This window comes from Cannabis sativa, chromosome 4 (assembly GCF_029168945.1).
Source record: "Cannabis sativa cultivar Pink pepper isolate KNU-18-1 chromosome 4, ASM2916894v1, whole genome shotgun sequence".
NCBI classification, from domain to species: domain Eukaryota; kingdom Viridiplantae; phylum Streptophyta; class Magnoliopsida; order Rosales; family Cannabaceae; genus Cannabis; species Cannabis sativa.
This window is the reverse complement of record NC_083604.1, coordinates 36,683,042-36,708,155: the sequence shown is the minus strand read 5'-3', so window position 1 is coordinate 36,708,155 and position 25,114 is coordinate 36,683,042. Positions and strand designations below refer to the sequence as shown.

Below are 25,114 nucleotides of genomic sequence, written 5' to 3'. Positions count from 1 at the left end.
GCAGGGCAAGGGCAAATGATCCAGACAATAAACGAAGTCATTTGTCCGAGCAGTGTATCAAGACTTAACTACTTCAATTTTGATATCGTGAAGCTCAAGCACACAAGCAATCCCTACAATCATGGGATCATATCAAACAGATATGGCAAGCTGTCTAAATCCCTCATTTCATATATTCTAAACATGTAATGTATGTTCTTACCAATTATAGATCTTGCAAACAAAAGAAAAACCTTCCTTCATGCATTTAGCCCTATAAATATTGATCCATCCTAACTGTAAGGGATCGAAAGAATTGCTTTAGAGAGAGACCTAAGAGAAAATACTCAGAAATTTCATTGTGAGAGCTTTGAGAGAGGAAACACTGTATTCTTTGTTCTCAAGTCAATACAATCTAAGGGGAGTAGGCTATTACCGAACCAAAAGGGTCGAACCACTTTAAAATCTTGTGTTCTTTATTGCTTACTGGTTTTTGCTCTATCTTAATTACATTTCTTATCGTTTATTAATTGACTCACTGTCGTTGGCTAAAAACGAAATCAACAATTAGCTTTAGAATAAAAATATAAATTCTCATAATTCATGATTATTTATACATTTGTTTTTTTTTAATCTAAATCAATTTTTCAACTACCACCACATTAATATCCTGATAGTGATACATCAGTACATTATTTAACAAAATGATAATAATGTAAGTGAAGAATAATTTTTACAACGAGTCTTATAACTTAAGAAAATTTTTGGGAAGAAAAGAAAATTCAGAAACTAAAACTTTGCAATGGTCATTCAGAAGTGAGAACAAATTTTGTTTATTAGTGTTCTAAGTTGGAAAAGTGTGTAAAGAGGCTCCAACTGGCCGGGCGCTCAATAAATATAATTAATAAATACCAATATGGTTAAGTAAGTAGTTAAGTAGCTTAATTACAAGTACACCTCACCAAATGTCCCCATCCTAAAAGCATCTTTACTCTTTTAGGTTGGACTCAGTTGGAAAAAGCCTTTATTTAATAAACCCCACACTATAGACTACTACTAATACTAAAACTAATTAACACGGAACGGCTGCAGCCTCCCCTTCGTTCCTTCCTTCTCTCTCTCTCTCTCTCTCTCTCTCACTCTCATTTGACGGCTCCAAACAACGCGTCCTATATCTCTCCTCTCTCCCCATTCGCCACTCCCTCACGCATATCGGAATAATCTCACACACCTTCCAACTTTGTCGGTTCCAGATCTGCACCACGTTTCCATTTTCCATTTCATACTCCTTTCAACCACCTCCCAATATTCAACAATTATATATATATATATATATAATATTTTTTATATCATACCGTTTTGGCTCTTCTGCCTTTTTAAGCTCAGACTAGTAAAAAAACTACTTGTTATGGATTCCGAGCAACGGCGGAAGAGAAAGCGTTTAGGTAAGCCTTACCTTCCGCCAAAGTTCTGCTCAGTGAGATCTCTAGTCGTATGCCTCTCCTTCTTTGTCTTCCTTCTCTTCTTGTCCTCCGACCGTTTTCCCCTCAGTCCGACGTCGTTTCGACCTGCTCTAAGCTCCTCCCCGACCTTTACTCTCTTCTACTCCGCCGCCAGCAACTCTATCCTTGATTCTTTTGGCACCAGAAGACAACAACGAGTTTCCAGAGTGGAAGAGCGAATCTTGTTCCCTGACCATGTACTTCTACTGGTGGCCGGTGCTAGACTTCGCCAGCCTGCCTTGCTCGACTGCGTCTACTACATCTCCTCCACCAATGGCTCCAGGGAGTTAATTGACGAGGGAAGAGCTGGGCTCGTTGTTCGACCGGCATTGTCCACCGACGGCTACGATGAGTTCCGATCGATTGTGAGATGTCCACATCCTCCGGCGAATTACTCCGCTGCAGTGGATTTGAGGAGACGCGGAGACTCTGTGAACGAGTATTGGCCCTCCTCACCTATTAAGCGGGTAGTACATTCATGGGACAAGGTAGTTTATGAGGCTGTTCTGGATAGAGATACGGTTGTTGTGTTCGTTAAGGGGTTGAATCTCAGGCCCCATCGGAAATCCGATCCGACTCAGTTACGATGTCGATTTGGGTTGAAGCGTGGGGAAACAGACGAAGGGTTTGTGCTTACAACTCCGGCGATAACGGCGGCACAAGAGGTTGTCCGGTGCCCATTGCCTAGGAGTATTCAAATTAATCCAGAAAAGGCTAAGGGAATTCGTGTAACCATTGGTTATACCAGTAGGAATCAGAAATATCCACGCCGTAATGCTTTACCTTCCGCTGCTAGAATTAACAGTTCTAAATCCCGTGTACAGATAAACAGAAGAAGAAATGAGTTGAAGAAGAAGAAGAAGAAGCATGAGCTTTGTGTGTGTACAATGGTGTGGAACCAAGCTCCTGCTCTGAGGGAGTGGATTATGTACCATGCGTGGCTTGGAATCGAGGGCTGGTTCATATACGACAACAATAGTGATGATGGGATTGAAGAAGTAGTTCAAGAGCTTGACCTTGAAGGATACAATGTGAGTAGACAAAGCTGGCCATGGATTAAAACACAGGAAGCTGGATTCTCACATTGTGCGTTGAAAGCAAGAGAAGAATGCAACTGGGTCGGATTTTTTGATGTGGATGAGTTCTTCTACCTCCCTAACACGTTTCGGCAGCCCCAGGGACTTGGTTTTCCGGGTCAGAATTCGCTGGGAGAGCTTGTGGCCAACTTCTCCTCATCCACCTCAATTGCTGAGATAAGAACAACTTGCCACAGCTTTGGACCATCAGGGTTGAGCTCTCCCCCACCGAAAGGGGTGACTGTAGGATACACTTGCCGGCTCCAAAGCCCCGAGAGACATAAATCTATTGTGCGCCCTGAATTGCTGGACGTGACTCTTCTCAATGTAGTGCACCACTTCAGGCTCAAGGAGGGGTATAGGTACCTGAATGTACCTGAAAACATTGCCCTGATTAACCACTACAAATACCAGGTGTGGGATACCTTTAGAGCCAAGTTCTACCGAAGGGTGGCTACTTATGTTGTTGATTGGCAAGAGGAACAAAATAAGGGATCAAAGGATAGAGCACCGGGCTTAGGCACCGCAGCCATTGAACCACCCAATTGGAAACGGCAATTCTGTGAAGTTTGGGACACTGGATTAAGAGACTTTGTTTTGGCCTACTTTGCTGACCCTGCAACAGGTTCATTGCCTTGGGAGTTGAGGTCTCTCTCTTCTTCTCTAACAAATTCAAAGCAAGGGGTGCTTCCAGCTAGGTAGGCAGGCACCTATGTAAACACACAGCAGTCATACAAAGCCATTCTTTTTCAATTTAATTTTTTGTTCTTCTATCTGATTTTTTTCTTCTTTACATAAATATATATAGGAATTTATGAACTCATTACAGGATTCTTATACAGTTGTAAATTTTTTAACGATATGAAATGAATTATTCTTCTCTTTCGTACCGTGTTTGGAGATTGTTTTGGGTACTAAATCTATCCAATGCATGCATCTTCTGCTGCTAATCATGTGATATACATTGGTGTCGAATTTGACTTAAAAGATCTGCAGTTCCGAATGACAAATAGGTGGGAGCGTTAAACATCATGTTACGGGGAAAATTATAGTTTGGTCGGTATTCATTCGGATTATATGACCTAATTGTATTAAATCTTATCGGGACTGATCACGAAATCCACATGCAATCTATTAGATATTCATTAGCGTAGTTATGTATGCATGTGCAAACTTTGCATTTAAGAGATTGAAAGAATAAAGTAATACAAATCACAATGCAAATGGTATGTTTAAACTGCCAACAGAATCTACGCAGTATGTTTTTCTTCCATCATAACTGCACATGCTATATACAAAATGCATTAAATTTACATGTGTTTGACATAATACAGTATATTCCGAGTAACATATCGATATAAACAAATGATAAATAATAACATACGCTACCTTTTGATAGATTAATATAGAGCATTTACATATAATAAGGCTGTACAACATAATATGCCTTTTATAAACATAGTTAAATATGATATAATAAGTGCCCTGCGCTAAACTTGCTGTGCTTGCTTTCAAACTTGATCTAGCAGAGAAAAAGCCACGTTGTCGAAACATTTTGCCAAAGTAGCATCCAATTTCTCCGCAATCAATGATATCCACGCCTGTAACCATATAAATGTTTACGACATTTTGATAAGGACAAACAGACAGACAAACGATGCCAGTCAAGAATTGTGTGATTTTTCCAACTACTTTCAATTATTAGTTCATGATTGTTGAGTAGCTGACAGCAAGTATAATTATTATTATGCTTGGGAATACAAGTCTGGTGGTACATAGAATATACTACCACGTCATAAAAGAAAATGAATACGAAGAAGCTCCTAGTAGAAATATAGGGTTGGAAAAAATATAGAAATATGAGTGAAAATAGTGAAAGTTTTGATGAGGCCGAGTATCATCTTGAATCCATAGTTTAGTCGGTCCTCGTTTTTCAGCCAAGTTGAAAATATGTGATACAAATGAGAACCAGAAGTCTTTATAAGAACAACTATTACTCCAACCAAGTTTAAAACAAATTTATTTAAATCCCACAAAAGAAGATAACATGAGTAGACTCAAAACAATGGAGATACTATTACTGTCACAGACAGACATGAAAAGGTAAATAAATAAGGGAGCACCTGATCAGAGGTCGTGAAACCCCTAATTGTATCACCGCCAACTATTGCTATCCCTTTGTCTCCAAGTGGCTGCAAAATGACTGCCTGACAGTCGGAAACATGTAAGCCTTTAGAAATTTGAAGGCTTGATATTCACATAGCTAGAAGGAAAAGTTAAATACTGATAACACGTTTCTCTTTCTTGTTGGCTTGCGATGATTATCAACATTCTGTGAGATAGTCCTGAAATTTGTAATGAACAAGTGCAAACAAACCTAGCTTGTAGATGTGTACATGATAGACTCCTTTCACATCAATTGTCGAGAAAGCAGAGGAGCAAAATCATTTGGTAGTTCTAAATGCCAAGTACAGAACAGACCATCATGACAAGCAACAGGCTTACATGCGCAACTGATACATATTAGTATTCTATGGGTATAGCTAATGCCATAATTTCGTATACAGCGTGATTCTTTTAAGAAAAATGAACATTCAAAGAATATATTGCTAGGAAAGGTAGAATAGAATTCCTTTACTCAGTTAATTACATGTAATAAGTGTCAGGCGGTATGTGTTGTTTATGTCAAAGAACTGCATCAAAACTACCATTATTTATTTTTTTTATTAGTGAAAAATTGCAGAATAAGGCGAGGCACACATTTCTGCTTCCTGTTCTATCATAAATATTATATAGTGTATACCATTAATATAAATGAACAAGGCTGCCACAAAAAAAATATATTATGCGTGACTGTACGAGGAAAATATTTTTCAACTTTCTTTTGCCCCGTAACTGGAGAAATATGTACAAGACTATTTGACCATTATTATTTTTCTACACCCTACTATCTTTGGAGACAGAAAGCTCTAGTATATTATTAAGTAGATCCATACAAGAACTCTAATCCAAAGCTTCGTTGGAGTACTCTCCATGAGTAACACACTCGACCTATCCCTATCCTAACATTTACTCGGACGAAATAATCTATCAGGCTATCAGCTACTTTCCACAACGAAACCAGTAATGAAATTCCTTAAATGATCTTTATTCTGAAATCAGCGACAAGGTTACAAGATCTAGCTTCCGGCGTCTCTCCTATTCCAACCTTTCGAGAGGATTCGTCTTTCCACAAGAGTACTCTGCTCTAATTCCAAGCTATCCTTACAAGAGAACCCCCTCTCCTATTTATAGGCATTAGTTACCATTACTAATGCCAACTAGCAACCACAAGAGACACAAGAACTCAGCCCACTTATTAAAATAATTGCTAAGTGTACAAAGAATTAAAACATAAAAAACATTATATTTTAAAAGACTAACACATCACTGCTACGGGTGGAAGCTTGCGAATTGCTCCTTAATAGTGGTAAAGTCTTCCCAAGTGGCTTCAAACTCGGGTAGAGAGGTCCACTTGATGAGAACTTCAGTAGCATCCCCATGTGGCTTTCGACTGCTGTTGAAGGACACTTTCAAGGGCTACCCGAAGTTTCAAGTCATTTTTCAGTTGTGGTGGGATGGTTGCTGAAACATGGCACTCGCATATGGCATGATGAAGCTTGGAAATGGATACAAGCGAGTGTTTTTCGAGAAGCTCGTCAGATCTATACGGGGCCTATAAGACGATACCCCCAACACTCGTAAGCTGATACATTTAAGTAAAGCCTCCGCTTTACAACCTGTAATAATTAAATATTCATGATGTTCCTCAAAGTGAAGTTCCACTATATGAGAAAGCGTTCCTTGCAATGGCAAGTTTGCCTTTAGTACATTGTACTAAATTAAAGAGGAAATCAAGGTTGGCCTCCGAACAAAGCATATGTATTCGGGCGATCACATATTTGCCTTATCGATGAAATATTAAGTTTTCACTTTACATGTGGTACTCATCACTCTCCACACGTACGTACGATTTACTCACTATACTTGTGAACCGAAATTGTCAAAGTGAACGAAACATTGTAAAAAAAAAAAGAAAAAAGTAAAGAAGAATCATATACGATTCTAAGAGGGATGCCTCTCTAAAAGGAGTATCGATTTTCTAGCATTCAAAGCTGATAACTCTTGAGTAAGAGTTATTTGATATCACTTTAAACATGTTTTGTATGTAATTGTGTGTCATTGTAATTATTCTGTCTTATAATTTGTGAAAGTTTCAGTGTTTAATGTTTTTGTGTGTAATTTGAAGCTGTTAGTAGAGATTAATAACTTTTGTGTATAAATTGGCAAAGAAAATAGCAAAGTAGTCAAGTTCTTAATTTTGTTGAAATTCTGTGAAATTTTTGCTGCAGCAAACAGGTTAGTAGCTGATTTGTTTTATTTCTTGAGAAAAAGATGAGCTGGCACTTCATTAAATGTGGTGGCATTTTTGGGGATGACATGGCATTCTAGGAGTGGTGGCTGGAGCAATTACAAGGAGAGGCTAGACGCATGCCATGTGTAGGGTTTATTTGGGGCAAATGGTACAAAACCTAGGAGGATTGGAAAAGAGGGCAGCCTCCACTTTCAGCAAAAACAAGGGCAGCACGTAAAGGAGGACTATTCTGCCATTTTTTCTACAGAAAAAAAAGATTGAGTGAAAGAAGAGGAAGAAGAAGGAAGAAAGAGGAGAACAACAAGATTCAACATCTACCCTTTTGGAAAACTTCTCCTCTATTGTTGTTTGTCATTTCTTACTTATTTCTTTTATTTTCTCTAACTCTAGCATTCAAACTCCATGGCTGAATTTTATCTTGTAATGGTGGTTTTTAACTAAGCTATGAGCTAAATTTTTTATGGTTTGAATTGTTGAAGAACCCCATGTTTTAGTTTAGTAATTTTCTTATGCAAATATTTAGTAAAAATTCTCATGTTCATTCAAGTGTGCTTATTGTTAGTTTCTTGATATTGTTTGGCCACCAATAGCTTGATATTGAGTTATATTTAACTCTGGAAAGGTTAAATGTAATGGACTTAGCTTGAATGACACAAGACCTTAATCTTATTAGATTAGATTTGAAATAACATAGGAATATGTTATTTCCTTGTGTAACAATTGAGAACTATGCTTGAAATGGTATTCTTGAGCTTGCTTGGCATAGGAATATGTTTGAACAGGTCCAAGGATTGATTGCATAAAATTTGGAAGAGTTTTGTGCATTTTATTTGAGTTCTTGTTAACCTGAGATTTTTGCTAAAGATTTGCTAACATTTTGCTGCAGCAAAACGCACAGTTTTTGCTAAACATAGGGGGATTCAATAGTTCAAACCTCTCACATTTCAAAAGCTTGCAACTCATTTTTATTTCCATCTTGCATCCACTTTTGAGTTAATTTACTTATCTTCTTGTTCTTAGTTGATTAATTAATCATTTTATTTTGGTTCTTAGGTATTTTACTTGGTAATTGATTTTTGCACTAGAAATTTTATTTTTACAGTCCTTGTGGAGACGATACTCGTTACTTATCATTATATTACTTGTTTGTGACTACGTGCACTTGCGTATATCTAATTTTTAGCACAACAAGTTTTTGGCGCCGTTGCCGGGGACTGTAAATATATTTTGTTGTAAGTGTCAATTAGCTTGCAAATTAGTCTATTATTTTGTACTCATTTTTGGTGACTCTTGTGCATTGACAGGTGAATATTTTATAAGAACGAGTACCAAGAATTTGTTAATATTGATCTATATCCTATTCATCCCGAAATTGAGCGCACATTCAGAGAAAGAAGAAGAGCTCAACATAGGGCTCAAGGGGAAAGAGCTCAACTAGAGTACCTTTGGGGAAGAAAGTTGTTGGTGTTATTGAAGTTGACGCCATTACTGCTTTATCTGCCCAAGTCGCTTCTACGTGAAATATGATCAAAAATATGAGCATGGGTCAACAAAGTGTTTCCTCACCTGTCCCACAACTTGAGGAGGTTTTTTGTAGTGAGGCTCATACCTTTGACAATCGCCCATTCAATCGCCATTGATATTCCGTAGGTGGTCCATTAATCTCTATGTAGCTCCATCAAGTAATTATCAGGGCCATTGCTCGTTGAAATTTCTGTAAGTTTTGAGAAATTTTCTTGCAATATAATGAGCTTGATTAGATACATTCTAAATCTGAAAATTATTCTGGAATATGCTATGCTATCTTGATTATGGTTCTTAATTGGAGCTACCATTGGCCATTTGTGGTGAGATTTCTATTCAAGGTTTGGTTTGTGATGTTGTTGGGGTAAATCTCTGTCTCAAATGTTTTGGAAATACACTTGTCATTGCTGCCCATTTTTGAATAATGGTGATAATTCTAGTGTTGGGAGATTGTAATTTGAGAATTTACAATGTTTAGAAAAATGAATATCTAAATGCTCTAGGGTTAATTGTGGTGAACTTTGATTTTAATTCTAGTGGTGGATATTCAAGTTGGATGGTTGCTATGGTCATTTAAATGAGTTGATATGCTGCTGAACTTGATGTGGTTTATTTTGGTTAATGATGTTCTGTTGAGTTGTGAAATGTGTAGCAGATATTTTTGAGCTTATTGTTGTGAGATTGAGTCATGGCAACCAACAAATCCAAGTCTCGTAAGCGTAAAGCCCCGGCCAACACCTCGCCCACTCCTCAACCGCAACAACCAATCAACACAATCCCACCAACCCTTGCCTTGCCTTCCCCCACTCCAATACCAACCATTCCCGAACCTACACACTCACCACCCCGCACTCGTACCCGTAAAGTCTCATCACCTAAACCCAAAGCTCCAACTGCCAAAACAGCTCCCTCTACCTCCAAGGCCCAACCAAAGCCTAAGCGCACCACTTCCATAGTCCCACCACCTACACATAACCCCAGTACTAGTCCCAAAGCCAAAGCCAACCCCGTCCGCCATCAAGAGCGGTTTGAGATATTGCAAACCCGCAACCAGTTGGCCGAGCGAGGCTTTCTCCCTGCCCCAGAGGCTTTACCTGCCTATATTACAAATTTGATTGCGGAGCACAAGTGGGAGATATTTTGTGCAATTCCCAAGCCTGTTGTGGCCTCTATTGTCCCTGCAATTTATGCTGCACTTGATCCAAAGTATCCTGATGTCGTTCGGGTGAAGGGTCAGAGTGTCCCCTTTTCTCCTGATGTGATTAACGACTTATATGGATTGACAGCTCCGCTAGAGGATGAGTTTGCTATTTTGAGGATTAACCCAGCCGCTATCCCATTTGACGCCATGCTTTGTACTGTTGCTCTCCCGGGTTCTGAATGGTCTCTCTCTCTTTCCGGCCACCGCACTTTGTTACACTCGTCTCTACGGCCCGAAGCGAGTATTTGGCTTGCTTTTATTAAGTGCTTTTTGATGCCCACGACCCATGACACCACAGTAAGTCAGACACGCCTTTTCTTATTGTATTGTATCCTGGCGGGCAAAAAATGAATGTGGGAAAGATCATTTATGAGGAAATTTGGAAGTGCTTTAAGAAAAAGGGCGGCAAGCTATTTTTCCCAGCTCTTATCACTCAGATTTGCCTAGCGGGTAATGCCGCTATTGGGGACAATGAAGAACTTCTAAGAGAGCGGATCAACATTGATTTGGTTTCGATTCAGCGTGTTGCCACTCATTGCACGCCCTCGACTGCTACTCCGAAACGTGACCAGCCATCTTGCAGTCAGCTGGCTCCCGCTAGTCTTCCTCACACTCAGCAGGAACAAATCATAAATCGCCTAACACACCTTGAGGAGAAACAAATTACTTACTTTCGCTATGTTCAGGCGCGTGATACTGCATTAGCTAAATCTGTAAAGCGAATTGCGCCAAGGCCAATAGTTGACTTCCCAGTGTTCCCACAAGAAGTGTTTGCCCGATGGACTGATCCAGGAACTCAAGAAGAGTACTCCCTCTGTCTATCCCTCAGGGTCATCCTCCGAAGAGTACTCCCTCTGTCTATCCCTCGGGGTCATCCTCCGAAGAGCTAGAGTCTTCCTGAGTTCCTGGATCAGTCCATCGAGCAAACACTTCTTGTGGGAACACTGGGAAGTCAACTATTGGCCTTGGCACAATTCGCTTCAAAGATTTAGCTAATGCAGTATCACGCGCCTGAACATAGCGAAAGTAAGTAATTTGTTTCTCCTCAAGGTGTGCTAGGCGATTCATTATTTGTTCCTGCTGAGTGTGAGGAAGACTAGCGGAAGCCAGCTGACTGCTAGATGGCTGGTCACGCTTCGGAGTAGCAGTCGAGGGCGTGCAATGAGTGGCAACACGCTGAATCGAAACCAAATCAATGTTGATCCGCTCTCTCAGAAGTTCTTCATCGCCCCCAATAGCGGCATTACCCGCGAGGCAAATCTGAGTGATAAGAGCTGGGAAAAATAGCTTGCCGCCCTTTTTCTTAAAGCACTTCCAAATTTCCTCATAAATGATCTTTCCCACATTCATTTTCTTGCCCGCCAGGATACAATACAATAAGAAAAGGCGTGTTTGACTCACTGTGGTGTCATGGGTCGTGGGCATCAAAGAGCACTTAATAAGAAAAAAGCAAGCCAAACACTCGCTTCGGGCCGTAGAGAAGAGTGTAACAAAGTGCGGTGGCCGGAAGGAGAGATAGATCATTCAGAACCCAGGTGAGCAACAGTACGAAGCACAGCGTCAAATGGGATAGAGGCTGGGTTAATCCTCAAAATAGCAAACTCATCCTCTAGCAGTGCTGTCAATCCATATAAATCGTTAATCTCATCAGGAGAAAAGGGAACACTCTGACCCCTCACCAGAACGACATCAGGATACTTTAGATCAAGTGCAGCATAAAATGAAGGGGCAACAGGGGCCACATTAGGCTTGGGAATTGCACAAAATTTCTCCCACTTGTGCTCCGCAATCAAATTTGTAATATAGGCAGGTAGAGCCTCCGGGGCAGGGAGAAAGCCACGCTCGGCCAACTGGTTGCGGGTTTGCAATATCTCAAACCGCTCTTGATGGCGAACGGGGTCGGCTTTGGCTTTGGGACAAGTAATGGGGTTATGTGTAGGTGGTGGGACTGTGGAAGTGGTGCGCTTAGGCTGTGGTTGGGCCTTGGAGGTAGAGGGAGCTGTCTTGGCGGTTGGAGCTTTGGGTTTAGGTGATGAGACTTTACAGGTCGAGTGCGGGGTGGTGAGTGTGTAGGTTCGGGAATGGTTGGTATTGGAGTGGGGGAAGGCAAGGCAAGGGTTGGTGGAATTGTGTTGATTGGTTGTTGCGGTTGAGGAGTGGGCGAGGTGTTGGCCGGAGCTTTACGCTTACGAGACTTGGATTTGTTGGTTGCCATGGCTCAATCTCACAACAATAAGCTTAAAAATATCTGCTACACATTTCACAAATCAACAGAACATCATTAACCAAAATAAACCACATCAAGTTCAGCAGCATATCAACTCATTTAAATGACCATAACAACCATCCAACTTGAATATCCACCACTAGAATTAAAATTAAAGTTCACCACAACTAACCCTAGAGCATTTAGATATTCATTTTTCTAAAAAGTGTAAATTCTCAAATGGCGGAGAATTATCACCATTAATCAAGAATGGGCAGCAATGACAAGAGTATTTTCAAAACATTTGAGACAGAGATTTACCCCAAAAACATCACAAACCAAACCTTGAATAGAAATCTCACCACAAATGGCCAATGACAGCTCCAATTAAGAACAATAATCAAAATAGCGTAGCATATACCAGAATAATTTTCAGATTTAGAATGTCTCTAATCAAGCTCATTATATTGCAAGAAAATTTCTCAAAACTTACAAAAATTTCAACGAGCAATTGGGCATCGGCTAATATTCTGCTTGCATTATAAATTGAGTGAAACACTTTCTCTCTTCTTTGGCTAAGAACAGCACCTACTGCAAAATCACTACCATCACACATTAGCTCAAAAGGAAGTGACCAATCGGGGGCTACAATAATGGGAGCGAATACAAGAGCCTTTTTCAAAAATACAAAAGCTTCATGACATTCCTTGGTGAACTCAAAAGATCTATTCTACTCAAGTAAAGAGCAAAGAGGCTTTGAGGTTTTTGAGAAATCTTTAATAAACCTCCTATAAAAACCTGCATGCCCCAAAAAACTTCGAATTCCTTCGACAGTAGTAGGAGGTGGCAGCTTCTCAATAACTTCAACTTTCGCTCTATCCACTTCAATGCCCTTGTTAGAAACTTTATGACCCAAAACAATTCCTTCTTGAACCATGAAATGACATTTCTCCCAATTGAGAACTAAGTTTGTGTCTTCACACCTTGCTAAAACTCTCTCCAAGTTAACTAAACAAGTGTCAAAAGATTCCCCAAATACCGAGAAGAAATTATCCATGAAGATCTCAAGAATATTTTCTGCCATGTCTGAAAAAATCGCCATCATACACCTTTGAAAAGTGGCGGGAGCATTGCATAAACCAAATGGCATTCTCTGAAAGGCAAAGGTACCATATGGACAAGTGAATGTTGTTTTCTCTTGGTCTTCCGAAGCTATGGCAATTTGATTATAGCCAGAATACCCATCAAGGAAACAATAGAATTCTTTTCCCGCCAAACGATCAAGCATTTGATCAATGAATGGCAACGGGAAATGATTTTTCCGCGTGGCCTTGTTCAACTTTCGATAGTCCATACAAACACGCCAACCCGTCACTGTTCTTGTGGGGATCAACTCATTGTTTTCATTAGCTACCACCGTGACTCCGCTCTTTTTGGAACACATTGAATTGGGCTTACCCAAGAACTATCTGAAATGGGGTAGACAATGCCAAAGTCCAACCACTTGATTACCTCCTTTCTAACCACTTCCTTCATGACAGGATTTAGCCGTCGTTGCTGCTTCACAGAATGGTTGCACAAATCTTCCAACAGAATCTTATGCATGCAAATCGAAGGACTTATACCCTTAATATCCGCCATGGTCCAACCAATGGCTCTTTTGTATTTCTTCAAGACATCAACTAACAAGAGTTCTTTTTGGGCACCCAACATAGCAGAAATAATTACCGGTAAGGTCTCTCCATCTCCCAAATAAACATACTTCAAGTGACTAGGCAACAGTTTCAACTCCAACTCGGGTGATTCTTGAATGGACGGCTTAGGAGGCTTGAAATTGTTCTCTGACAACTCCAAAGATTCAAATGGCCTACTAAATTTAGTAATAGGCTGCTTTGACTCTACCCAAGTAACTTTGGTTTCTTCATCTTCACTTAAAGCTTCAAGCTCTTCAAGAGAACTTATCATTTTTCCTCTTTCGAAGCTTTCTTGTGAAATTTTTCAGCCACAATAGAATCAATCACACTTAGGCGAGAGCATTTCTCAATCTCATCCGGAAACCTCATGGCATTGAACACATTAAAAGTCACTTGTTGATCATTCACCCGCATAGTAAGCTCCCCTTTTTGCACATCAATCAAGGTCCTCCCGGTAGCGAGGAATGGCCTTCCCAAAATAATAGGAACTTCTTTATACGCCTCATAATTAAGAATGATGAAATTAGCCGGAAAAATGAACTTATCAACTTGCACCAAGACATCTTCAATTTTGCCTTCCGGATGGGCCATGGAACGATCGGCTAATTGCAAAGTGACGGTGGTTGGCCTTGATTCTCCAATTCCCAACTTCTTGAAAATAGACATGAGCATTAAATTAATACTAGCTCCCAAGTCACATAAAGCTTTACCCACATCTCTTCCGCCAATGGTACATGGGATTGTAAAACTTCTGGGATCTTTCAACTTAGGAGGAATTTTGCTCTTCAACATGGCGCTACACCCTTCCGTCAAAGCCACTGTTTCAAACTCACCTAGTCTCCTTTTCTTTGTCAAAATGTCTTTCAAAAACTTTACATAGTTGGGCATTTGCTCCAAAGCTTCTACTAATGGTATGTTGATGTGGAGCTGCTTTAGAACATTAAGAAATCTTCGGAATTGACCATCCTCTTGTTGCTTTTTGAATCTTTGAGGAAATGGTGGGGGTGGCTTGCTAAGTAACTTCTCTACTGCATTTTGATGACGAATTGCTGCAGCATTTTCTTCAGGTTGCCCTTTGCCATATTAGAACGTTCAACATTTTTCTCTTTTTCTACTCGACTTTGGATTGAAGTGAGCTCATTTTGATCCTTAGCTTCTTCCTCATTTGACTCCAAATTTTTACCATTCCTCAAGGTTACCGCCTTGCAATGCTCCTTTCCATCTCTTCTCGGATTTTCAGTATCAATAGGCAAAGTACCTTGTGGCCTATTTCGAAGCTCACTAGCTAGTTGCCCAACTTGATTTTCTAGAGTTCTCATAGAGGTTGCTTGGCTTTGGATCGCAGTGTCATTTTTCGCCATATAGCTCTCAGTTCTTGTCATGAAATTTTCTGTCTTGACCATGAAGTCGCGCATCATACTCTCAAGAGAACTTGTTTGGACACCTTGTTGTGGTCTTTGTTGAAAGGCTTGTTGAGAAAAACCAGGTGGAAAGTTGGGTCAAGGAAGCATAGATGAATTGCTAGTACCAACCCCTTAATTTCTGTATGCCAAGTTTGGGTGTTGCTTGTATGTTTGGTTTCGGCGCGTGATACTGCATAGCTAAATCTCTGAAGCGAATTGCGCCGAGGCCAATAGTTGACTTCCCAGTGTTCCCACAAGAAGTGTTTGCTCGATGGACTGATCCAGGAACTCAGGAAGACTCTAGCTCTTCGGAGGATGACCCCGAGGGATAGACAAAGGGAGTACTCTTTCTTTCAGCTTTAGTATTTATATTTCACTTGTCTTTACTGTTTGTGTTCTTGTTTTTTCTGTTTTAGTTGTTGTTGTTTGTCTCTTTGTTTTATGTTCGGGTTGTATTTTGTCTTTGTTAGTGTTGCCTAGGGGAGCTCGATGACGATGTTGTGTTTACACCTAGTTACTTGAAACTGAATGTTTTTCTTTTTGAGTTTTAAGCTGCCTACTTTAAGTTAGCATGTTGGTTGCCCTTCGTTGTTGAAAGTGTGCCTCTCTTGATTGTGCTCATAGCTTGACTAAATAGTTTGTGTCGCTAATTAGTTCAAACTAAACGTTTGTGAGAGTTTAAGCCTCTAGAATTACTTAGCAATTTTTTCCTTGAGGCGAAATCCTAGACATCCGTACACCAAGGAAGTGATATAGGCCGTATTTGGACCGTTTGAACCTTGAAGCCTACCCTTATGAATATTTTATCCCTAGTTTTCCCCCTTGAGCTTGATATTAACATTTTCTTTTCTTAGCCACTACATAGCCTAGCTAGAGATAAATTCTCCTTTTCACCTCGCCCGAAGACGCATTGGTCTTTATAAGATACTAATTTTTATTGCATATTTGGGAGTTGTGGGGAGCGGAGTGAGTAAGTGTCAATTGGGTGAGTATTTTCCATTTTTCTTTTTCTCTTTTTCTAAACATTGAGGACAATGTTGTTCTTTAAGTTTGGGGGGAGTGGTTCTCACCTTTATTGTTCTCTTGCTATCTAGCTAGTTTATGCTATTAAACTATTTATTTTATATAAGTTTATTATCAAAAAAAAAAATTAAAAAAAAAAAAAGAGTTTGTACTTAGAAATTGCCCCCCTTTTTGAAAAAAAAAAAACGAGATCAAATTCAAAAATAAGTTTGGGGGTGCTAAAAAAAAAAGAAAAAAAAAATATATGCATGTATATATATATATTAGCAAAGAATTAAAGCTAGTGGCAAGAGTTATATTTTGTGTGTGGGGTTTCTTTAGGGAAAAATTTATTGTGCATTGCCTAGGTCCTATAAAGATCAATGTGTTTAGGGTGGTTTGAACAAACTAATTTTCCTTATCCTACCTTCACCCTAGCCTATCATTACAAGCTTGGCAAAGTCCTATTGATCCTTGGAGTGGTGTGTGTCTACATTAGTGGAGAGGAAGTTCTTAGGTAACCTATGGAGGTATCATTTGAACTTGAGGACCAATATTTAGTTTAAATGTTAGTTGATCGAAATTGTTTAGGAAAAGCTATGCTTAAAAAAAAAAAAAAGAGAGAGAGGAGCACTTGACACCTACTTTGGGCAGTGGCATTTAAACTTAAAGATTTTGGTTTAAAGCTTGAGCAAGATCTTCATTCAGTTTACCTTTTGCAAAATATTATTCCTGAGAGCTATTTCCCCTAGGCGTATGCATTGACAAGATAAATTGCATCTTGTTTTTGTTGAGTATCTTTGTTCAGTTCAGCTTCTTTTGTTTTGAATTTTTGTTGGGCTGTATGTTTTTTCCAGCTTTCCAGCTGTTGTGGTTTTGTTCTCATCATTCAAGGACGAGCAATGTCATAAGTTTGGGGGTATTTGATAACTCTTGAGTAAAGAGTTATTTGATATCACTTTAAACATGTTTTGTATGTAATTGTGTGTCATTGTAATTATTTTGTCTTATAATTTGTGAAAGTTTCAATGTTTTATGTTTTTGTGTGTAATTTGAAGTTATTAGTGGAAATTAATAACTTTTGTGTATAAATTGACAAAGAAAATAGCAAAGTAGTCAAGTTCTTAATTTTGCTGAATTTCTGTGAAGTTTTTGCTGCAACAAACAGGTTAGTAGCTGATTTGTTTTATTTCTTGAGAAAAAGATGAGCTGGCACTTCATTAAATGTGGTGGCATTTTTGGGGATGACATGGCATTCTAGGAGTGGTGGCTGGAGCAATTACAAGGAGAGGCTAGATGCATGCCATGTGTAGGGTTTATTTGGGGCAAATGGTACAAAACCTAGGAGGATTGGAAAAGAGGGCAGCCTCCACTTTCAGCAAAAACAAAGGCAACACGTAAAGGAGGACTATTCTGCCATTTTTTCTACAGAAAAAAAAAAGATTGAGTGAAAGAAGAGGAAGAAGAAGGAAGAAAGAGGAGAACAACAAGATTCAACATCTACCCTTTTGGAAAACTTCTCCTCTATTGTTGTTTGTCATTTCTTTCTTTTTTCTTTTATTTTCTCTAACTCTAGCATTCAAACTCTATGGCTAAATTTTATCTTGTAATGGTGGTTTTTAACTTAGCTATGAGCTAAACTTTTTATGGTTTGAATTGTTGAATAACCCAATGTTTTAGTTTAGTAATTTTCTTATGCAAATATTTAGTAAAAATTCTCATATTCATTCAAGTGTGCTTATTGTTAGTTTCTTGATATTGTTTGGCCACCAATAACTTGATATTGAGTTATATTTAATTCTGGAAAGGTTAAATGTAATGGACTTAACTTGAATGACACAAGATCTTAATATTATTAGATTAGATTTGAAATAGCATAGGAATATGTTATATCCTTGTGTGACAATTGAGACCTATGCTTGAAATGGTATTCTTGAGCTTGATTGGCAAAGGAATATGTTTGAACAGGTCCAAGGATTGATTGCATAAAATTTGGAAGAGTTTTGTGCATTTTATTGGGAGTTCTTGTTAACCTGAGATTTTTGCTAAAGATTTGCTACCATTTTGCTGCAGCAAAACGCACAGTTTTTGCTTAACATAGGGGGATTCAATAGTTCAAACCTCTCATATTTCAAAAGCTTGCAACTCATTTTTATTTCCATCTTGCATCCACTTTTGAGTTAATTTACTTATTTTCTTGTTCATTTAGTTGATTCATTAATCATTTCATTTTGGTTCTTAGGCATTTTGCTTAGTAATTGATTTTTGCACTAGAAATTTTATTTTTACAGTCCTTGTGGAGACAATACTCGTTACTTATCATTATATTACTTGTTTGTGACTACGTGCACTTGCGTATATCTAATTTTTAGCACAACAAAAACGCACTTTAAGTACCACAATACAATGTAAGAGGTCAAGCGTCGCCTAAGGACCACAAACTCCCTCAATAAAATCTTAAAACTTAAAAAAAGTTATGCGCAGCTTAAGGGCCATAAGCTCCCTTATATCCGATAAGTAACCAATAAGAAGTCGAGACTGCTCAAAGAGTCTATACTCCTTCAAAGTAAGATTACACCAGAAAGAGATTGAGAAAGCCCAAGCGACAAAGAGCTCCCTCAAACAAAATAATAGCTCACACAAGAGGTCGAGAAAGATCAAGAGGCTAACACTCTCTCCATGTGACAAACACTGACCATGAAAAGGAATATAATCAGTGCTCCCCCACAAGGGATCATGGCAGAAAGACCTTAAAGAATAATTTCCTAACGAGGCAGCCACAGAACTAAAAGATGGGAGTAAAGCTCACAAATTTAGTCTACAAGAACACAGATTAGGGGGCAAGTGTTAATCCCAAATAACCCTCAAGATTAGTTGTTAACACCAAAAATCGGCACTTATGATTTTCGGGATGTATTTAAGCACCACGAAGACCGACCCCGTGATGATCTGCAAACAGGGGTTGACGAGACATAACCGTGCGAGTTGGAGCATGCACGTTGGATGCCATGCGAGAAGGAAAGGGTGTGCAAGAGAGAAATGAGGGCGAGAGAGAAGAGGGTGCGAGAGAGAAATGAGGGCGAGAGAGAGAGGTGCAAGAGAGAAATTAATGGACAAGGCATGCACACGGAAATATACGAAACAGAGTACGGCCACACCTTCAGTGTGAACTGGCGATGAGAGGGTACAAGTAGTGGAGACACTTCATCTGTAGCTCCTAACGTCCCGTCAACAGGTACTCCGGAACCACCACCTTTGCAGCTCAGTCTACTTGACACCTGAAAATAGGTTTAGTGGCTTCTTTGGGCCGAGTATTAGTACAACACTTCCCACCATACTTCAATTGGTATGACTCCATTTCGAGCTTTGTACCACCGTGATCCACCTCCCCTCATATGTTTTGAGCCAGTTAGCACAATAGTCTTTGCCGTGGAACAAGCCCTCTTGGACCATGATGCAATTTTGGCCTTGTTGAAACAAAACTTGACTCGAGCTCAACAACAAATGAAGGCTTAAGCTGATCATAAGCGCCACGATGTCCAATATGTTGTTGGGGACAAGGTCTACGTGAAGCTTTGTCCTTACCGACAACGAACTGTCGCAAAATGCCCTAATGAGAAACTTTCTCTACATTACTTTGGCCCTTTTCCAGTGGTGGCACGAATCGGACCAGCGGCTTATCGTCTTCAACTCCCTCCTAAGGCAACAATTGTCCTTGCTGCGAGCTGCTCTCGGATCACATCAAGAAGCATCCCCTCTTCCTCCTAGCCTTACTACTGACTTAGAATGGCTACTCGAACCCGAAGCTCTGCTGGCGATTCGTTTGGAGGCACTCACAAGACAAGCCCCAAAGCTTTAATCAAATGGAAGAATTTACCTAATTTCAAAGCCACCTAGGAAGACTTCTCCGTCATTCGAGCTCAATTTCCCCACTTCTGCTTTGAGGACAAGGTGAAACTTCAGGCTGGCGGTATTAATAGACCCCCAGTGACATACGTGTACGCTAGGAAGAGGACTAGGAAGCCTTCGGGTGGGGGTGCAACAAAGAATGACTTGGTTGTGTGAGTTTGTTATTAGAGTTTTGCTTGGGTAGTGGTGGGGTCCACTGTAAGCTCTTGGAGAGTAGATATAAATAAAGGATTGTTTTATAGTAAGGCAGCTGTGAAGGAATTTGTAATCGAAAAAGGAAGGACTGGGCTCTCTAATACTTGGGTTTTCATCAATACAATCCACCATTTTCATCTTCTTCATTGTTTCTTTACCTTTTCTTGCTGGTTTTGACTAATTTGACAAGTTGATCCTATCATGATGGTAACCCCTCAGATTGGGAAAAAAGGGTCTCATATTTAAGTAGCAAGTCATGAAGGTAGGAAGGGCACTCTTCCTCACTCTCGTGAGGGCAGCAATCACCACTTTCAGTTCAAGCAAGATTCCATTCTAGAAAGGTTTTATACATTGTCTTCAAAGTGACCAAGCTCCTCCAAGGGAGGGGTCACCCTTTATGATGACATTTTTATTCCCAACTTAGAACTCCATCGCTTGTTACTATAGATCCGTATGAGTCATGCCAAGTGCAGCGAACCTGTAACCCAAGTATCACATCTGCACTCTCCAACTTAAGTGGTAAGAAATCATCCCACGCATCGTCCCTTGAAGGTGGACATGAACATTCTTGCACACTTATTTTTTGTTGTGTTACCATATCCTATGGTCACTCCATAGACACTAGTTAAGGTGATGAGAATCTTCAATTGAGCCACGACATCTTGTGAAATAAAATTGTGTAGCCCCGTGGTCTATGAGGATCACTACCTCATTATATTCGATGATCCCTTTTAATTTTCATGGTGTTATCTGAAGTCAGTCCAACCACAGATTGTAGTGAGACTTCCACTTTTTTATTGACTTCAATGGAATCTAACTCAGATGTGTCATCCTTTACCTCCTAACAGTCGGGCTCAAATAATTCAGCATCACTCTCCTCAAACATTAGCACCACATTGAGTTCTTTTTTCTTGCAATGGTGGCGTGGTGCCCACTTATCATGATGAAAGCACAACCCCTTTTCACACTTTTGTTTCACTTGAGTCGGTGTCATTCTCTTAAGCTCTCCTTATTGCTGAGGGGTTAAAGTCTTATAGTTATTAAGGCTGGATTTAGGGTGATTGGACTTGAATTGTTGTAGGTACAGTCAAAACCAGTTGGCCTTTGACAGGTCACACTTGCAGCTCTCACTTTTTTCTCAATACCTTGAGCAATGTCCATGGCCTCATGTATTGTTGGAGTCAATCCATTGAAAAAAAAAAAGGTGCTCATTTGATCTTCCGGAGTTATGTTGCCGAGAGGTGCCAATAACCTTATGAAATTTTTCTTGTATTCAGCCATGGTGTCCTCTTGTCGAATAAATAAGAATTGATCATAAAGAGTCCTCATTTCAGTATCTCGAAAATATTTCAGCACCAATCATTTCATCTCCTACCAACTCAAGATAGCCCTCTTCTTACTCTCATATTTGTACCACAATAAAACGTCCCGAAAATAGAAATGAAGGCTGCCTCAATTTTTTCGTGTTCATCGTAGTTCTAACATGAGAAGTAACGTTCAGCTTGCATAATCCATCCATCGAAATTCTACCCATCAAACAGTGGCATCTTAAGTATTTTAAATCGCTTTTCATGGCAAAAATTATTGTCAGGGTACCCTCTTTCAAAGGACGCCCCTAGTGAGAACTGATTAGCATGCATTTCTCCGGTTACCGTAGCTTTTCTTTGTTGTCTGGTGGATTTCTGTTGCTATATAAGACTCAAGAAGCTCCTGGGCTTTTATTTTTTGTCGTTTCCCGAGTGTTGGAGCGTTGAAGAACTTCCTCAACCTGCTCTTGGATGTTTCTTGAGTGTTCTTGGACACTTCTTGATCATTCTAGGACAATTCTTGCGCATCGAGAATGAGTTGTGGCTGATCTTTTGAGTTGTGCTTGCAACTGTTGCCCCATCTCAAGAACAGATTCAATAATTGACACCTTGACAATATCTTGGACTGACTCTATAACCGATTCCATAATAGATACCTTGACAGACACCATCTCTGGCTTCAAAGCCTCTACCTTGTCTTCAAGGCTGAGATCCATTTGGATCTTCTCCGCCGGTTTCTTTAACATGCTCCGCAGCTCACCACACCAAATTGATAGAATTTTCTTAGAATAGAAACAATCTATCAGCTATTTTCCACGACAAAACCAGCAATAAAATTCCTCAAATGATCTTTATTGTGAAATTAGTAACAAGGTTACAATATCAAGCTTTCGAAAGGTTCGTCTCTCCTATTCATACTTTCGAGAGGATTGGTCTCTCTTAAAGAGTCTACTCTTCTCTAATTCCAAGCAACCCTTACAAGAGAAACCCTCTCCTATTTATAGACATTAGTTACTATAACTAATGCCAACTAGAATCCACTAGAGACAAGATAGCTCAGCCTACTTATTAATATATTGCTAACTGTATAATACTCATCATTGCTTCGGTCTCCTCTTGTACACCCGAATAGTGGCTTATCATATTCATCGAGTAATCATTGGTCAAAAGACCTACACATGTTAATTTGTTAAGATATAATAAACAAAGTACCTGTGTATTGGATGGCAAAAATGGAAGCTCCGATTTTCCAGGATACAGCGATAAGTTGGCCAAGTAGCTCTCTACAAGTACATTTAAAATGTTTGATGTTAAGATCAAGAACCTGGTACCATGTAGCTGAAAAATTGATGTACAATTTCATCTCCCAGTATACTACTTACGAGCTCCTGATTTCATTACACCTTGACAAAGCGATCCTTGCATCAATTTACCAGCATCCACAGATACAGCCTTTCCATTGTCTTTCAAATATTCAGCTGCACAGCCAATTTGAAGGATACAACTGCCATTGTAAACCACAACAAGAGACCTGCAGCAAGTAACATCTGAAAAAGATTCCCATGTCCTGTTAATTGCAAGAAGAAGCAATAATGAATCATCCTATACTCACAAAGACCTGCCAATAAAAGCAAACAGGTTTTCTTCTGTAGGGAACACATACATATCACATTCAACTTTCCTGCAACAGATTTTTCATTACTCTAATAATACTAACAGAATGACAAAATTCTGACACTATTTACAAATAGTTCCTGATTGTTGGGTCACTGGATTTCAAGTTCATTTTTGATGTTAACAAAACTAAAACAAGTAATTATATAAATCAACTAGACTTCAGAGTACAAACTACTAATTGTGCTAAACATTAAATTTTGTGGATGTTTAACGTAGTGAATCTTAACTGTATCAGCATTGAGCAATAAATGAAAAAAGCCACAAAGATGAAACATATAGTAATAGTACTCTGCACATTACCATAGTAACTCTGAAACTACAGAATTTGGGAGATCCGGATTACCTACACGGCATTCGATTCCATCAGGATTTACCTGATATTAAATGCACAAAAATTAAAGTTGTGTGATCGGAAAGGAACAACAAAAGACCTACCAAATTAAATTGGCTCATAATAACATGGAAAAAGCAGGAACAGACCCTCACCTTAAAAACAGGTTTCGGTCTGATAGAGAGCCATACCAGACCAGCAAGAATATTGGTTACAGCCAATCCAAGCGTCAATAAATCAGCCCTTGACTGTGAACTACATATATAACCAGTAAAAATTTACAAAATCAACTATAGAAAATACCTTATAATTTTTATTTTATTTTTTTTAAACTCATAACTAATTAAAAACGAAAAAGTTCGTAATGCACTTAACATGGAACTGTAAGTTAATCCTGCAAATTTTTTGAACTACTGGAGTGAATATAACTAGAGTTTGGAAGTGAAATATATTAGAGCTTAGAATTCCTCGATCCCTATCTACATTCTTGATCCAAATAATAAAAAATCAAAGTATATACTTAACTTTTAAGTTGAGACTTAACAAATTTTGAACTACTGAAATCACTAACAACGAAATTTGAAGTAAAATTAATCATAAGCAAGCATTACTCTTTTCCTCACCTGCTGGCATCAGCGACTGGAGCAATCCCCGAAACTGTTCGGTTAAGTAGAACAGCCAAGAGAGAAAATCCTCCGGCGTAAATGGGAAAACTCCGAACAACGTCGTCGTTATTGGAGACCCACTCGGCGACCCAGTCCCTTCCCGGCTTTGGCCCTCTATAACGTCCCTCTGAATTCGCAGAGGTAGAAGAAGCCCTAATGAAGCGCGGGAAAGTTCTATGGAGACGATGAGGGAGAGGGCGTTTAGGATTAAGACTCCATTGAAATGGAAGGTTGGTTTGAAGGAATGTTCCCGCTTCCATTGAAATTTCTTTTTAATTAAAAAGTTGTTGAGCTTGTACTTTTTATGTATGACTATCACATCCACATAATCCATCAAAAAATATCATATCCACAGGTTGTGATTCCATGCGCTCACGAGTATAATTTACCACGTGGAAACTTACAAAAATACTGTTTTTTTTACCAAGTGTTTTCAAAAATACTGGGACACGGTAAACTTTACATTTTTACTGTCTAAACCCATTTTTATTTCTTTTATACTGCTCAGGCCCAATAAAACTCTTTACAATCTGATTAGTTATCAATATAAGAAATTTGAAGTGATTGATGTTTGCATGAATTTTACATGCTAATGAATTAATAAGTTTAACATGTTTAATATGTTTATTACATTCATACACACAAAATCAGTTAAATCCAGATCATATGTTTATTCACAATTACAGTATCGTCAACACAGTGGAATGTGATTGTGATCATATGAATCAAAAGTTTTGGTCCCTGTTTCATCAGTGTTATTGGATTTACACTAATGTGATAATCAGCGATGATGTGTACTTACACTTGGAGTAAGTGTTATGTTCTTTCCAGAACATTAGTAAAGTATACTAGTTTCGAATGTATGGAGTATACATTGGACTGGACCGATATTGCAACTAAGTTAAGATATTACAAACTTACCGTTATACATATCTTTCCAAGTCAATATCAGTAGTTGATCTTAAGATTAAAAGAATCTAAATCCTGATATGCTTAGGCTCAACTCAGGAGTGTTATTCATGTTCTTAG

At 39.1% G+C, this 25,114-nt stretch overlaps 2 protein-coding genes across 2 annotated transcripts; one reads left to right on the top strand and one right to left on the bottom strand.

Annotated features, from left to right (window-relative positions):
• Positions 1 to 1,037: 1,037 nt before the first annotated feature.
• Positions 1,038 to 24,417, bottom strand: LOC115714260 (protein COFACTOR ASSEMBLY OF COMPLEX C SUBUNIT B CCB4, chloroplastic). The gene is made up of 7 exons (XM_030642890.2): positions 24,044 to 24,417; positions 23,576 to 23,675; positions 23,390 to 23,463; positions 22,795 to 22,979; positions 22,625 to 22,695; positions 4,681 to 4,764; positions 1,038 to 4,158 (listed from the first exon to the last, which is right to left on the bottom strand). The coding sequence occupies exons 1-7, from the start codon at positions 24,343 to 24,345 to the stop codon at positions 4,069 to 4,071; spliced, it is 906 nt and encodes a 301-aa protein (XP_030498750.1). The 5' UTR covers positions 24,346 to 24,417; the 3' UTR covers positions 1,038 to 4,068.
• Positions 1,388 to 3,442, top strand: LOC115714259 (glycosyltransferase family 92 protein RCOM_0530710). The gene has a single exon (XM_030642889.2). The coding sequence runs from the start codon at positions 1,388 to 1,390 to the stop codon at positions 3,257 to 3,259; it is 1,872 nt and encodes a 623-aa protein (XP_030498749.2). The 3' UTR covers positions 3,260 to 3,442.
• Positions 24,418 to 25,114: the final 697 nt, after the last annotated feature.

Excerpts from the sequence above, each read along its gene's own strand:
- LOC115714259 (XM_030642889.2), top strand. The coding sequence starts at position 1,388 with ATGGATTCCGAGCAACGGCGGAAGAGAAAGCGTTTAGGTAAGCCTTAC.
- LOC115714260 (XM_030642890.2), bottom strand. The coding sequence starts at position 24,345 with ATGGAAGCGGGAACATTCCTTCAAACCAACCTTCCATTTCAATGGAGT. Across the intron at positions 22,980-23,389 it reads GTAGTTTCAGAGTTACTATG|GACATGGGAATCTTTTTCAG; the intron begins GTAATGTGCAGA and ends TGCAATTAACAG. Across the intron at positions 4,765-22,624 it reads TTTTGCCATCCAATACACAG|GCAGTCATTTTGCAGCCACT; the intron begins GTACTTTGTTTA and ends TCCGACTGTCAG.